Below are 13,612 nucleotides of genomic sequence, written 5' to 3'. Positions count from 1 at the left end.
AGGCAGAAGCAGCAGGCTGGCCTTTACGGAGCAGCAGTAAAGGCCAGGGAGGGGTGACCTGTCCCAGCTCCTGGAGGAAAGACAGCGGTGTCACCCCGTTTGCGATGCAAAAGGGCGTGCGACCACCTGGGGGCAGGGGAGAGCTGCTGGGAGGTGTGACGGAAGCAGCCGGCGCAGGTCCGGCGACGCCCCCGGGGGCGGGAGGGTGTGCGCGCGTGCGCACGCCTCAGCCACGGAGCCCGCCCAGGCCCCGCCCAGGCCCCGCCCAAGCTCTTCTGGCACTCCCCATTGGCCGCCGACCGGCGCGCGTGAGTGACGTCACGGAGTGCGCCATCGGAAGTGCTGCCGGGTAACGTCGGCGGCGAGACGGGTGAGCGTGTGGCGGGCGCGCCGCAGGCGGGGGTGACGGCGCGAACGGGAGCGGCCGGCACTCCACCCGTGGGGCCACCGCGAGACAGACGGGCCGGGGTGGTGAGCGCTCGTCCGCCCCGGGGCCGGAACCGACGGAGCCCGCGGTGCGTCCCCGCGCCTTTCGTCCCGTGGCTGGGCCCCAGGGTCTCGCGGAGCCTCGGTGCGGCGCTGGTGTGGGGGCGCCGCCTCCCGGCCGGTCCTCGCGGGTATTCCGAGGGGAGGCGGAGGAGGCCGAGTGGGCCACCTGGCGTGGGGAGCGCTGTGCCTCGGGCGATCCGAGGACAGGTGGGGGTTCGGGGACACGACGGCCGGCGGGATTGGGGAAAGGGCGGCGGTCCCGGGGCTCACCTGTTTCGGGAGACCTGGGACGGCCCCCTCGGCCGGAAGCGTCAGGTGGGGTGGGGATCGAGGCCGTGTACATTGGCTGATACGGGGAGATCACGTGTCCCGCGAGTCTGAACCGCTGTGCTCCGGCCTGCCCCCCAGGAGGGTCTGGTGACAGGGAGTGACCTCTGGGAGCCTAGTCCCTGCCCAGGAGCTCCCCCGGGACCTGCCCGTCCCACCTGCACCTTCGGTGAGTCAGTAAAATTCAGTTGTGCCCATTTCTCGCCACTTTTAAATCCCGTCCTTGTGTGCGCGCACATTTGTGTCCAGATGCTGAGGTGCCTGCACCCCTGGTGGCTGAGCCGTGGCTGGACAGGACTGCCCCTCCTGAAGCGACATCTGTTCACCATGAAGCTGCAGTCCCCGGAGTTCCAGTCACTGTTCACCGAAGGGCTGAAGAGCCTCACGGGTGAGAGGTTCCCCTGTTTTCTTTCGGAAGCCTGCCTGCATGGAGGCAGACGGTTCACCCTTCAGCCACATTTCGAGTTTTGTTTTTAGCTAATGAAAGAAAGGCTTACTGTGGGTAATTCAAAGCACTAGCTGAAGCACGAGAAGAGGCAAGAAATGACCAGGAAAAAGCATGTATTTTTCTTGTGCTAAGTACTTACATACATAAGTACAGGATCGGGCCACTAACTTCAGGAGTGGTAGGTGTTCTCCTGTTTTACGGATCAGGATGTAAAAGGTGTCACCAGTGTTCGTGTAACACCTGCTGAGCTGGGCTGTGCCCTCCACAGTCTGAATTCAGAGCCAGCCAGTCAACGTGTACGTCCTCCCTGGATCGAGGTGCTTTCTAGGCCCCTGAAGTCAGGAGGAAAACGTTTGCCCTCCCTCGGTGCGTGCAGGACGTACCTGGAAGGCTCGCTAGACGCCTAGTCCTGATCACAGCAGCCCCATCCTGCTGGAGGTCTGTTTTTCCTCGTTGTCCTCAGGGTCAGCTGCTGCTCTAGCTGAAGCAGCCGCACAGCTCCATGTCTAAGCCTGTGTGCAGTGCACCTTCACAATATGTTAAGGTGTTTGTATGTGGAAATGTGACCTACACCGAGGTTTGCAACCCTGGCTTCCGTCAGATTCACATTCAGTGTGGACCTTGTTCATCCTGCTAAGGGGGTTCCAGTGAAAGTAAAACAAGGCTATTGCTTGCATTCTGAAAGTTGCTCAGTAGTGTTTTAACTTGGAGATGATACATGCGTTCCCGGGGCAGGGACCCATTATGGGTTCTTGGCTTTGGCTAGGAAGAATTCAGATGTGAGCCAGCTTAAAATTTAAAGGGAAATGAATTTCAGGGAAAAGGTTGGAGATGTCTCAGAAGACCTTTTATGGGCTTCCCCATGCTAATCATGCTGGCTCAGGTATTTATTTACCTGCTAATGAAGCTAGGGGTCACGTAGGTGATATCAGTCACTTTATTCAGTCCAGCTGGTCTTCTGTGGATCCTAAGCCTTAAATCTGGGGCGGGGGGTGGTCTTCCTGGACAGTTTCTGTAACTTTTATCGACTGCAGTTCTGCCGCTTGCCTGTCTCAAAGGAAGAAAACTTAAAACTATAAAACTATATTTTCCAATGAAGCCCATTTTTTATTAAGCTAGGATACAAGGATTTAGGTCCGGTGTGAGCCAGGCTTGTGTGAAGCTGAGCAAGACGGGTTCTTCGAAGTGGGGAGACAGGTAACTGATTAGGACTCAAGATAGGTCAGCCTTGCAGCTTCGACTTAATTCACGGACTCCACCATGAGGAGGGCCTCCGTGTGCCTGTGTGGTGGCTGGGTGGGCACCCACTTCCTGTGGGCCTGTCCTCGGGCCTCCTAGGAGACGCTGGGGTGGGCTGGAAAAACCGTACCCGGTGCCCCTTCAGAGAAACACGTTGACATGAAAATGTCTCTCTCATCAGAATTATTTGTCAAAGAAAATCATGAGTTGCGAATAGCAGGCGGCGCCGTGCGGGACCTGCTGAGCGGGGTGAAGCCGCAGGACGTGGACTTTGCCACCACTGCCACCCCCGAGCAGATGAAGGGGATGTTCCAGGCGGCCGGCATCCGCATGATCAACAACAAGGGAGAGAAGCACGGGACCGTCACAGCCAGGGTAGGTGGGCATCTGACAGTCATGCCCTGTCTGTCCCTAACTGTACGACTTACATACATTTTCCTAGTTAGAAAAACCAGCAAATGGCAAAAGCTCCTGAAAGTGAAAATCAGCCCTCTCTCCCTGTTCCCCCTGCACCTTTTCGAGAACACCTTTCTGTGCGTGGTGGTGGTTTCATGTTGATTTCCCCCTTTTCGGGTGGGACCTGTTGACCCATGTCCTGCTCCCGCCGCACCCACCTCAGGGACTTCTCAGCGCAGTGTCCCTGATGCTTGGTTGCGTCTGTGTGTTGTGACCGCGTGTTTGGGGTCGTGTGGCTTTGTGTTCTTTGCAGTTAACTGCATTTTTCTTGGACATCGCTTTCTGATTGCGCCCGATTCGTTCCTGGGCTGTCACACCGTCAGGGTCCTCTCGGTGGACCCCAGCAACCAAGTTTCTTTCAGTCCTTGTTTCGGGCCCTCACCTGGACGCTCCAGGCTGCCGCCCGCTGCCTCCTGGGCTCCCCTGCACCCGGTCTTCGACGGCCTGTTTCCTGGGTGCCCTGGTGTTCTTACATGTTGACGCCATTGTTCTAATAGTCCCCGACCTGAAGTAGTTCGCTGTGCCCTCACTCTGGGCTAATAGTTTTGCTGGCTGTGGGCTTGGAGCGGGGAGCCCCGCACCCGGAACTGTGAAGGCTTTTCCCGCCTGTCTGGGGACGTCTCGGCCCGGCCCCGTCCTTCCTGACGCCTGATGCTGTCTCTTGGAAGCCGCGTGAGCTTCCTCCCGGTGTTCTCGTTTCAGGCCGACGGCCTCTGTGCTCTTGCTTTTCCCGTTGCCCGTGTGGGCCTCAGGGCCTCCTGATTCTGCTGACTTCGTCCCTCGTCAGATGTCTTCTCGCTGGAGACGCCTGTGCCGTCAGCATGGACGACGGGGGCTGTCGTGTGTGCCCAGCTCTCGGGCCGTGCTCTCCGCGCGCGTGCCTTGACGCGGTCACCCCCGTCTTTTCCTTCTCTCTCTGGCAAGTGTCGCTCTGATAGAATTCCCAGGTCTTTCCTAGAACATTTCTTCTGGAAGCTTCCTGTTATCTGGTTTCCCTTAGGACAGCAATAGGGTTGTTTCTAATGTGTCTGTTTCCCCTGAGCTGTTTCTGTCTTCCCTTTGGCGGGACGGGTGCCTCGGCCTCCTTGTGCTGGGGTGAGGGTCTCGTGTTTGTCAAACGCCAGGAGGGCTGGGCGTCCTTCTGTGTGGGGAGTGCCCGCCTGCAGGCTGTGGAGGGCCCCAGTGTCGCCAGCCTAGGCCGCTGATGGGCATAAAAACCATGCAGGGCAGGGCTGGGGGTCCTGCCGATGTTTCTCGCTTGGTCTTTTCATCGTGGTCACTCCACGATCACCGGTGCTGCTGCCCAGGTCCGACTGTGTTAGGGCAGCCTTTCTGGTGGGCTATTCTGCTTCTCTGGGTGAGGCAGGCCTTCTGGGGGTCTGGTATTTTTTTTTATTGAAAGCATTACACATGTCCCCCCTTTTTCCCCACTGACCCCCCTCCTCCCAACTCCCACTCCCCTCCTGCTTTCCCCAGTCTAATGTCTGTCCTTTGGTTGTGCATACGTGCATGAAGGTCCTTTGGTTTATCTCTTCTGCCCTCCCACCCCCATCCCTCGGAGGTTTGTTGGTCTGTTCCCTACGTCCTGTCTGATCTGTTGAGTCTGGTTTTTAATCACGATTCTCAAACAGTCTTCTATTTCAGACCCTTTTCTTACTGCTTGCCTGTGAGGGAACGTGCCTCAGATTCCTGAGTTCTGGGTTCTGCAGTGAGAGCTAGTTCTTTCTAGAGAAGACCGTGCGTGGTGTGGAGAGGGATCCTGGAACAGACTCCTAGCGACCCTCAGCGGCTTCAGCTCTGGGAAGACCCCAGACGCCGTGTGCACGCGAGGCCTCCGCCTGCTGTCTGCAGCGTGCAGCCCGCCTCTGCTCTGGTCGCCTCCTCCCGCGCACGTCTGTGCAGATTTCACAGCTGCAGACAGTCCCGCAGCCACGCTGGACGGACTGCCTTCTCGTTCCCCTCGATGGTTGGCGGGGAAGGCGAGGGCGGCGCCCGGTGTGGCCTGGCTCCCTGGCAGCCCTTCGCTCGGGGTGTGCATCTGTGCATGGATCTTAGCTGGATCCGTGAGCGTTTCAGAGAAGAGCCTGAAACAGAAGAGTCAGAGTACACTCTGCGGGCTTCTCCTTTCTGCCGCAGCACTTGTGTGCGTGGCCAGTGTTGTACTCAGACTCATCTTTTTAAAACATGGTCTTTGGATCCATCTTTGAATATCGCGGGTGTCTTTCTCCGAAGGTACACGTGCGCTGGCCGACAGTAAAGAGAGAGGTCGACCCGGCTGTCGGGACTTCACATTTTTTCCATCTATCCAGGGATACTAAAAACTAATTTTTAAAAATATATATTTAATTACAGCTTGATAAAGAAAATTTTGAGATTACCACACTACGAATTGATGTCGTCACCGATGGGAGACACGCAGAGGTGGAATTCACAACTGACTGGCAGAGAGACGCGGAGCGCAGAGACCTCACCATAAATTCTATGTTCTTAGGTAACGTGGCGAGCCAGTGTGCTCACTCCGGCCGTCTGAATGCCTTCTTTTCAGGGGGACCCCGCTTCCCTGCACTGCAGCTCGCGAGGCTGTCTTGGAGACAGTGTGTATAGTGGTTACAAGATGACTGGACCCCCAAATCCCTGGGTTCAAATTCTGCCCCCAGCCCTGGCCAGTTTGGCTCAGTGGTTAGAGCGTCGGCCTGCGGTCCGGAGAGACCCGGGTTCGGTTCCCGCTAAGGGCACGTACTTCGGTTGCAGTTTGTCCCCGGCCCTGGTTGGTCGTGCGGGTGGCAGCCACTCGATGTGTCCCTTCACATCGATGTTTCGCTCTCTCACTCACTTTCTCTCTCTCCCTCCCACTCTATCTGTGCAAAAAATGGAAAAATATCCTTGGATGAGGATAAAAAAAAAAAAAAATTCTGACCCCATCACTCACTGGCTTCCTTTAGGGTCGATGTGCAGGTGACAGGAGTTCATGGTTTAGGGCCTTGTACGTAGTTAGCTTAGTTGCACCCGGAAATGTTGGCGTTTCAGGTGAGAACAGGTGTGTGTGCACATGTGGCTCACCCGCACGGTGCGCCCTGTCTGCTCCCTCCCATGCCCAGCACGCTGGGCACAGCCCCGCACGTCTGTCCTCTTGCTGGGCCCGGCCAGTCTCCCTCCCCAGGGCGTGAGTTCTGGAGGAGTCACCTGTCGTCAGCCAGGCTGGCGGCGCAGGGACCCTGGTCGTCTGCGTCACCCCTGCTCCCGAAAGGCCGCCCTCGTGGCAGCGCGTGTGCGTTAGGCCGTGCGTGCCACCGTGCCGTGTTGTGCTTGACTCTTCAGAAACGCCCTTACATCTAAGACTCGAGTAGGCAAGAGAGACAAATATCCCGGATTGTAACCTGCATTGTGACGATGGTGGCACAGTGAAAGGGTGAAGCGATAGTGTCCCCTCCTGTGATGGGGACACATGTGGTCACTGCTGTGTGTTGTCACCTCAGAAAAGCTTCGTGATGTGGGTGGAACCCCTTTGACAGATGAGGAAACTGACTCCCAGGCATTAGGTAATTTACCCCAGGTCACAGAAAGTCAGGGCCTGAGCCCGGGTTCCAGATCCCTGGGAACTGTGAGCAGAATGTGGCCGGTTGGTGGCACATTTTCTCTCCAGGCGCCGGAGTGGCCTTCGTCCTCCTCACCAGACCTGCTGTTCCGGCTGGCAGTGTGGACAGCCTCCCAGCCCCCTTCCCACGAGCAGATGAGCCCAGACAGACACTAGTGTGCTCTGTCCAGACACTGGATCAGAATCACAGCCTGGCTGGTGCTGCTGTGGTCTGACACTGGCTGGCCCTGCAGTGTGCCCAGCGCTGTCCGAAGCACAGCACACATCGACTCTTCCCAGCGGCCCGGCAGAGCACTTTCACCCACGATAATCTGCCCCACGTCCTGCGGCCCATCAGTGGCCCGCTAGGGTCCCGGCCTCGGCAGCCGGCTGGAGGCCCCGCTCGGGTCCGCGACCTCGTTCTCAGCACCTCCGCTCTCTGGTTTATTTGTTGTATTTTAAAAGGATGACATTCAAAGCAAAACAAAGCATACACCAGTACGATACTCACTAGTCTTTTACTCATCCTTTTGTCCAGACTGTTTTCAAGATTTATTGGGCAAAACATTCCTAGATAGGCATTCCTGGTTACTCTTATTTTGCTTTTATCAGACCCTTATTTTTTTTCCAGATTTTGATCTTCCCTGAAAAAGGCCTTAGTACCTCCACACTCACCAGGGAGTTAGGAGTCTCCATGAAGAGAACACACATCAGACAAATGGGCCACGTTTGTTACTTTGTAATCGGGGTTTTGTTTTTATTGACCTACATTTTTTCTTTTTCTTTTTTATTTCTTTTAAAATCTATTTGCTATACACATCAAAATGCCATATAAACCAAAACAGGGAGTGTAACTTTGACCCCCCCACCCACCCATTTCATCCAACCCCACCCCGTCTCTGGTGGCCACCACTCTGTTGTATGTGTCTGAGAGCTTAGTTTTGTGTTTTTCTTAGATTCCACATACAAGTGAGACCATGTGGTATGTCTCTCTGACTTACTTCGCTTAGCCTTATGCCCTCGGGGTCCACCCCCCTCACAAATGGCAAGACTGCATTCTTTTTTCTGCTGAGTAATGTTCCATTGTAGAAATGTACCACATTGTTTTTCAATGCTTAATTGCTGAGTCATTTTTATCCCCTCTTTTCCAATGACTAGGCTTTGATGGTACTTTATATGACTACTTCAATGGTTATGAAGACTTAAAAAACAAGAAAGTGAGATTTGTTGGACATGCTAAAAAGAGGATACAAGAAGATTATCTTAGAATTTTAAGGTATTTCAGGTAAGAATTTTAAAAAATTGCCCAATTAATGTGGCTTGGTGGATTGAGCGTCATCCCATGGACTGAGAGGCCCAGGTTCAATTCCCCCACCAGGGCACATGCCTGGGCTGTGGGCTCGATTTCCACTGGGGGTGTGCAGGAGGCAGCAGATCCATGTTTCCTCTCTCTCTTCTAAAATATTAAAACATATTTAAAGGGAAAAAATTAATGATATAGTCTTACCAGAGTATAGTTCTGATCATGTGAAATGCACAGCAGGTTAGTGCACGAAATGGTGACATCCCAAGTATCTGTCTCCATGGAGATTCATCAAACGATGGCTCCCCAACACGTGGGGTCAGTCCCCACGGTCAGCCACACTTGAAAACATTCAATGGAAAATGTGAGAAAGAAACAATCCCGTGGTTTTACATTGTTTGCCTGGCCCTGGCTACTTTGGCTCAGCGGTTAGAGCGTCGGCCTGCGGTCCGGAGAGGCCCGGGTTCGGTTCCCGCTAAGGGCACGTACCTCGGTTGCAGTGTGTCCCCGGCCCCAGTTGTGGTCGTGTGGGTGGCAGCCACTCGATGTGTCTCATATCGATGTTTCTCTCTTCCTCCCCCTTTCCCTCCTCTATGTGAAGATAAATACAAAAATGTCCTCGGGTGAGGATTAGGAATAAAAAGTGAATTGCATGCCTTTCTGTGCAGTGCGGTGAAACCTTGAGCCCGACCTGTCCTGCCCGGGGCAGGAGTCATCCCTGTGTCTGGCCTCTGTGTGCGGAATGTGCTCCCCGCCCTCGGTCACTCGAGAGCCGTCGCTCATCAGATCAGTGGTCAGCCCACTCGTAACTTCTGTCACAGCACATTCACTGCTCTGCTCTGTTATTGTCATTATCGCTCCCCTCACTGTGCCTTGTTTGTACTGAAGCTGTGTCGCATGTGCGCGGAGGGAGCACGGTGCACACGGTCCAGTGCTGTCTGCACTTTGAGGTGTCGGCTGGTCTTGGGTTGTGTTCCAAAGACAAGGCGACTGCCATGTGACACGTTACTGAGAAATTTTATACTTTCATTCCCAAAACATATTTATTCTGTGATTATCTTTTATAGAATTCAGCTTTAAATTGCTATGTTAAATGTCCATTTTTTGTCCTACACTGATAGTTCTTTACACAGATGTCTCAGTGCCTCCTATAGGCCCCACTGGCACATGCTCTGAACACAGTACTGGACGAATGAAAGCCCTTCCTCCACGTGGCTCCGTCTGGGCCGTGGGGCCCTCCCAGGTGAACTTAGTAAGATGCTCTGAACACAGTACTGCATGCATGAAAGCCCTTCCTCCACGTGGCTCCGTCTGGGCCCAGGGGACCTCCCAGGTGAACTTAGTAAGATGCTCTGAACACAGTACTGGATGAATGAAGGCCCTTCCTCCACGTGGCTCTGTCTGGGCCCGGGGGACCTCCCAGGTGAACTTGGTAGCATGAATGTCCTGGGATGGCTTTGTGGGTAGCAGTGACTTAAACTCGGAACTCAGACTATCCTAACTGGCTAGTTTATGTTGAGTAATATAATCTTCCACTGGTTGGGATGACTCAGAATGTTCTGTAACATTCTTTGTTTTGTTAATAAATGCTATTCCTTTAACCTTGAGTATCTGCACACAGTCTCTTTTTACAAAGAAAAGGGCCTGGACTGAGGTTTAACCAGTCGTTTAGTGAGACACTGACACCGAGCAGGCGTGCTTAATGGCTTCACCTCGGAGAGTCCAGGTCGCACGCCGGCGGCAGCCGTGAGGCTGGTCGTAGCTGAAGCTCGTCAGAGCCCTGGTGTACCGGCAGCCTCCAGGGACGGGGACCGTCCGGTCGGCAGGCAGTCTTGTCTGGGCACCTTTATAAGGATGCTCTTTCTACCCATCACTACAAGTGCCAACTCGGGAGCTGCATTTGCCAACCACTCTTGGCATCTGTCTGACTCAGGAGTGAAAGAGGTGGGCAGCCTAGCTCCTGCCGACTTTAGGAGGGTACTTAAATTGTACTGGCTTTTGGGTTTTTTCATCTAGGAAAAAAGAGAAGGTGGACTCCCCATAGGATCCCCAAGGTCTGCGCGAGCCCTAATTCTGTGCGTCAGTCGGTGTGGGGCGGGCGCCGGAGACTGGCCCCGGATTGCTCTGGCTGCTGCACCGCGCAGGTGACACTCACCTCTGTTTGCAGGTTTTACGGGAAGATCGTAGACAAACCAGGGGACCACGACCCGGAGACTTTGGAGGCAATTGCAGCGAACGCCAGAGGCCTGGCCGGGGTGTCAGGGGAGAGGATTTGGGTAGAACTGAAAAAGATTCTCCTTGGAAGTCATGTCAATCATTTGGTTCACCTCATCTACGACCTCGACGTGGCTCCTTACATAGGTGAGGCCGGGGTGTGGGGCGTCCGCGTCTGGGAAGGAAGTGCGCCTGCTCTAATGCTTCGCGAGGGACGTGGGAGTCAGCTGAATTCGCGGGAGAAATGGAATGTTTTAAACACGCTCCGGGGGTGGGACAGTTCTGCCACGGGCGGGGGCAGCTTGGAGACAGCGTGGGCCAGGGGCACAGAGGGGCCTGTGTGGCCAGGTGTGGGTTTGAAGGAGGCTTTGCCACTTACCGGCCCTGACGTGGCTTAGTTCTTGGACTGCTAGTCCTGAGTCTAAACACGGGGATGAGCCCTGGCCTGCGGTCCGGAGAGACCCGGAATCAGTTCCTGCTAAGGGCACGTACCTTGGTTGCAGTTTGTCCCCGGCCCTGGTTGGGTCGTGCGGGTGGCAGCCACTTGATGTGTCCCTTTCACATCGATGTTTCTCTCTCTCCCTCCCACTCTATCTGAACCAAAAGTTGAAAAATGGCCTCGGGTGAGGATAAAAACAAACAAAAACCTTAAAACGGCATCTTCCTACTGGAGGCTGACTGGGCAGTCGACATAGGTAAAGCGCTCAGGAGGTGTGACCAACGTTCAGGCCTGGGATCACCTTGTGTGTCGTGTTGGAAACGGGTACATTTCAAATACAGAATCATGTGGGGAGGTGGGTTTTTTTAATCCTCACCAGAGGCTATATTTCCCATGATCCTGAGAGAGAGACGTGTCGACTGCCTCCCAGATCACCCTGATGCCTGAGCCACCTGGGTGTGCCCTGCCTGGGGATCGGACACCAGACCCTCTGGTGTACGGCACACCGCCCTGGGGTGCCTCGCCAGGACCGGGTGGGTGCTCTGTGCTCACAGGAGTCTGCGACTGGTCGTGTCCGTGAGCCGACACCGCCGCCTCCCCCGCTGCAGCTGGTTAGTGGCACACATGCTTCTGCTCCCCTCAGTTTGCAGGGTGAGGGGTCAGGACGGCAGATGTGTCACAGGTCCCTGTGGGCTGGAGGAGTGCTAGATGGACCGACAGCCCAGGGACAGGTGCTTCCGCGAAGCAGAGCTGGTTGGCTTAGCATCTGCCTGTTAACGGAATTGACCACTGTCACAATGAGTGAAAAACACTTTTGTCCCTACAGGTTTACCTATTAATGCAAGTTTAGAAGAATTTGACAAAGTCAGTCAAAATGTTGAAGGTTTTTCGCCAAAGCCAATGACTCTCTTGGCCTCACTATTCAAAGTACAGGATGATGTCACAAAATTGGATTTGAGGTTGAAGATTTCAAAGGAAGAGAAGAACCTTGGTTTGTTTTTAGTTAAATACAGGAAAGACTTAACGAAAGCAGCAGACAGTGCGGAACCTCTGAAACCCTATCAAGACTTCATCATCGATGTGAGTATGTGCCGGGCACGGCCCCTCACGAACTTACCACCCTGGGCCAGTGCAGTCTGTGCCGGGCACGGCCCCTCAGTAACTTACCACCCTGGGCCAGTGCAGTCTGTGCCGGGCACGGCCCCTCACTAACTTACCACCCTGGGTCAGTGCAGTCTGTGCCGGGCACGGCCCCTCACTAACTTACCACCCTGGGCCAGTGCAGTCTGTGCCGGGCACGGCCCCTCACTAACTTACCACCCTGGGCCAGTGTAGTCTGTGCCGGGCACGGCCCCTCACGAACTTACCACCCTGGGCCAGTGCAGTCTGTGCCGGGCACGGCCCCTCACGAACTTACCACCCTGGGCCAGTGCAGTCTGTGCCGGGCACGGCCCCTCACGAACTTACCACCCTGGGCCAGTGCAGTCTGTGCCGGGCACGGCCCCTCACGAACTTACCACCCTGGGCCAGTGCAGTCTGTGCCGGGCACGGCCCCTCACTAACTTACCACCCTGGGCCAGTGCAGTCTGTGCTGGGCATGGCCAGGGCACGGCCCCTCACTAACTTACCACCCTGGGCCAGTGTAGTCTGTGCCGGGCACGGCCCCTCACTAACTTACCACCCTGGGCCAGTGTAGTCTGTGCCGGGCACGGCCCCTCACTAACTTACCACCCTGTCCCACCCCGCCCGCCCCCGGCACGGCCCCTCACTAACTTACCACCCTGGGCCAGTGTAGTCTGTGCCGGGCACGGCCCCTCACTAACTTACCACCCTGGGCCAGTGCAGTCTGTGCTGGGCATGGCCAGGGCACGGCCCCTCACTAACTTACCACCCTGGGCCAGTGTAGTCTGTGCTGGGCACGGCCCCTCACTAACCACCCTGGGCCGCAGTGTAGTCTGGGGCTTCCTTTATCGTAGCTGAGGGTTTCTCGCGGAGCGTTCGTTTAGCGTCGGGTCAGCTGTGCGCATGCTCTCTAACGCGGTGAACTGTGATGTCGGTCTCAGTGCAGGGAGCCCGACGCCACGGCGCGAGTCTGGGAGCTGCTGAAGTATCAGGGCCAGCACGGCCTCCTGGGGGACCTGCAGCAGTGGTCCGTGCCCACGTTCCCTGTGAGTGGCCACGACATCAGGAAGGTGGGCATCTCCTCCGGAAAGGAGATCGGGGCGCTGCTGCAGCAGCTGCGGGACCAGTGGAAGAAGAGCGGCTACCAGATGGAGAAGGACGAGCTGCTGAGCTACGTGAAGAAGACCTGAGCGCGAGGGCCGCTGCCCGCAGCCGGAACGAGTGAGGCCGCCGGCCCCTCCCCCCTGCGGGGACTCGGACTCGCGTGTCTGGGGCAAGGGCCTCGGGGGAGAAGAGAGCACGTCCCACTCCTGGTGTGACTGGACCGGGCACCGCACTGCGGGCTGCCTGTGCGCGGAGGTGCGGCCGAGCCCTGCGCTCGGAGCGGCTCCTGGGAGCGCAGCTGCCTGGCCTGTCCCGAGTGGCCGCCGTCTTCGCACAGGCGGGGCTGAGGTTGGCCTTAGAAAGGCAGGTCTGTCCTGAAGGACTCTGGGTCACCGCAGCGGAAATAGCCGGTCATAAGGCACGACTGTCCAAGATAAGCATCATTTCTTACCTGAATTCCAGAATAAACTTGTATTTGAAAGTAGTTGACCAGTTTGCATAAAATATTTTATAAAGCATGAGGCAGCTGTGCCCAGGTGGCTGGTGCCCGCTCACCAGGACACGAGCTGCTGCTTCAGTGTGGCGATGCCGGCAGGGTCGGCCCTGTCAGTCCGCGGACAGGCCTGCGCGTCTGCCTGAGCCCGGGCCCCAGCGCTCCCGCGTCTGCAGGTGGCTGTGCCCGCTGTGCGCCTTCCCTGCTGCGCTGCCAGCCGCTGCTCCGTGCGGGCCGGGCAGCATCTCCTCGGGCCTGGTCGCTGCTCCGTGCGGGTGGTCGGGCAGCGTCTCCTCTGGGCCGGTCGGGCAGCATCTCCTCGGGCCTGGTCACTGCTCCGTGCGGGCCGGGCAGCGTCTCCTCGGGCCTGGTTGCTGCTCCGTGCGGGTGGTCGGGCAGCGTCT

The 13,612-nt window shown here is 56.3% G+C and overlaps 1 protein-coding gene across 1 annotated transcript; it reads left to right on the top strand.

The window, feature by feature from the left end:
* The first annotated feature begins 469 nt into the window (after window positions 1-469).
* On the top strand, window positions 470-12,949 carry TRNT1 (tRNA nucleotidyl transferase 1). Its single transcript, XM_036267524.1, has 8 exons — window positions 470-515; window positions 1,066-1,204; window positions 2,685-2,878; window positions 5,312-5,450; window positions 7,692-7,818; window positions 10,004-10,197; window positions 11,316-11,569; window positions 12,553-12,949. The coding sequence occupies exons 2-8, from the start codon at window positions 1,066-1,068 to the stop codon at window positions 12,799-12,801; spliced, it is 1,296 nt and encodes a 431-aa protein (XP_036123417.1). The 5' UTR covers window positions 470-515; the 3' UTR covers window positions 12,802-12,949.
* Window positions 12,950-13,612: the final 663 nt, after the last annotated feature.

This window comes from Molossus molossus, unplaced genomic scaffold (genome assembly GCF_014108415.1).
Source record: "Molossus molossus isolate mMolMol1 unplaced genomic scaffold, mMolMol1.p scaffold_m16_p_18, whole genome shotgun sequence".
In the NCBI taxonomy this organism is placed as follows: Eukaryota; Metazoa; Chordata; class Mammalia; order Chiroptera; family Molossidae; genus Molossus; species Molossus molossus.
Note: the sequence above shows the minus strand (reverse complement) of the source record. Positions and strands in the feature narration are given on the sequence as shown.

Excerpts from the sequence above, each read along its gene's own strand:
- TRNT1 (XM_036267524.1), top strand. The coding sequence starts at position 1,066 with ATGCTGAGGTGCCTGCACCCCTGGTGGCTGAGCCGTGGCTGGACAGGA. Across the intron at positions 7,819-10,003 it reads AGAATTTTAAGGTATTTCAG|GTTTTACGGGAAGATCGTAG; the intron begins GTAAGAATTTTA and ends CTCTGTTTGCAG. Across the intron at positions 11,570-12,552 it reads ATCAAGACTTCATCATCGAT|TGCAGGGAGCCCGACGCCAC; the intron begins GTGAGTATGTGC and ends TGTCGGTCTCAG.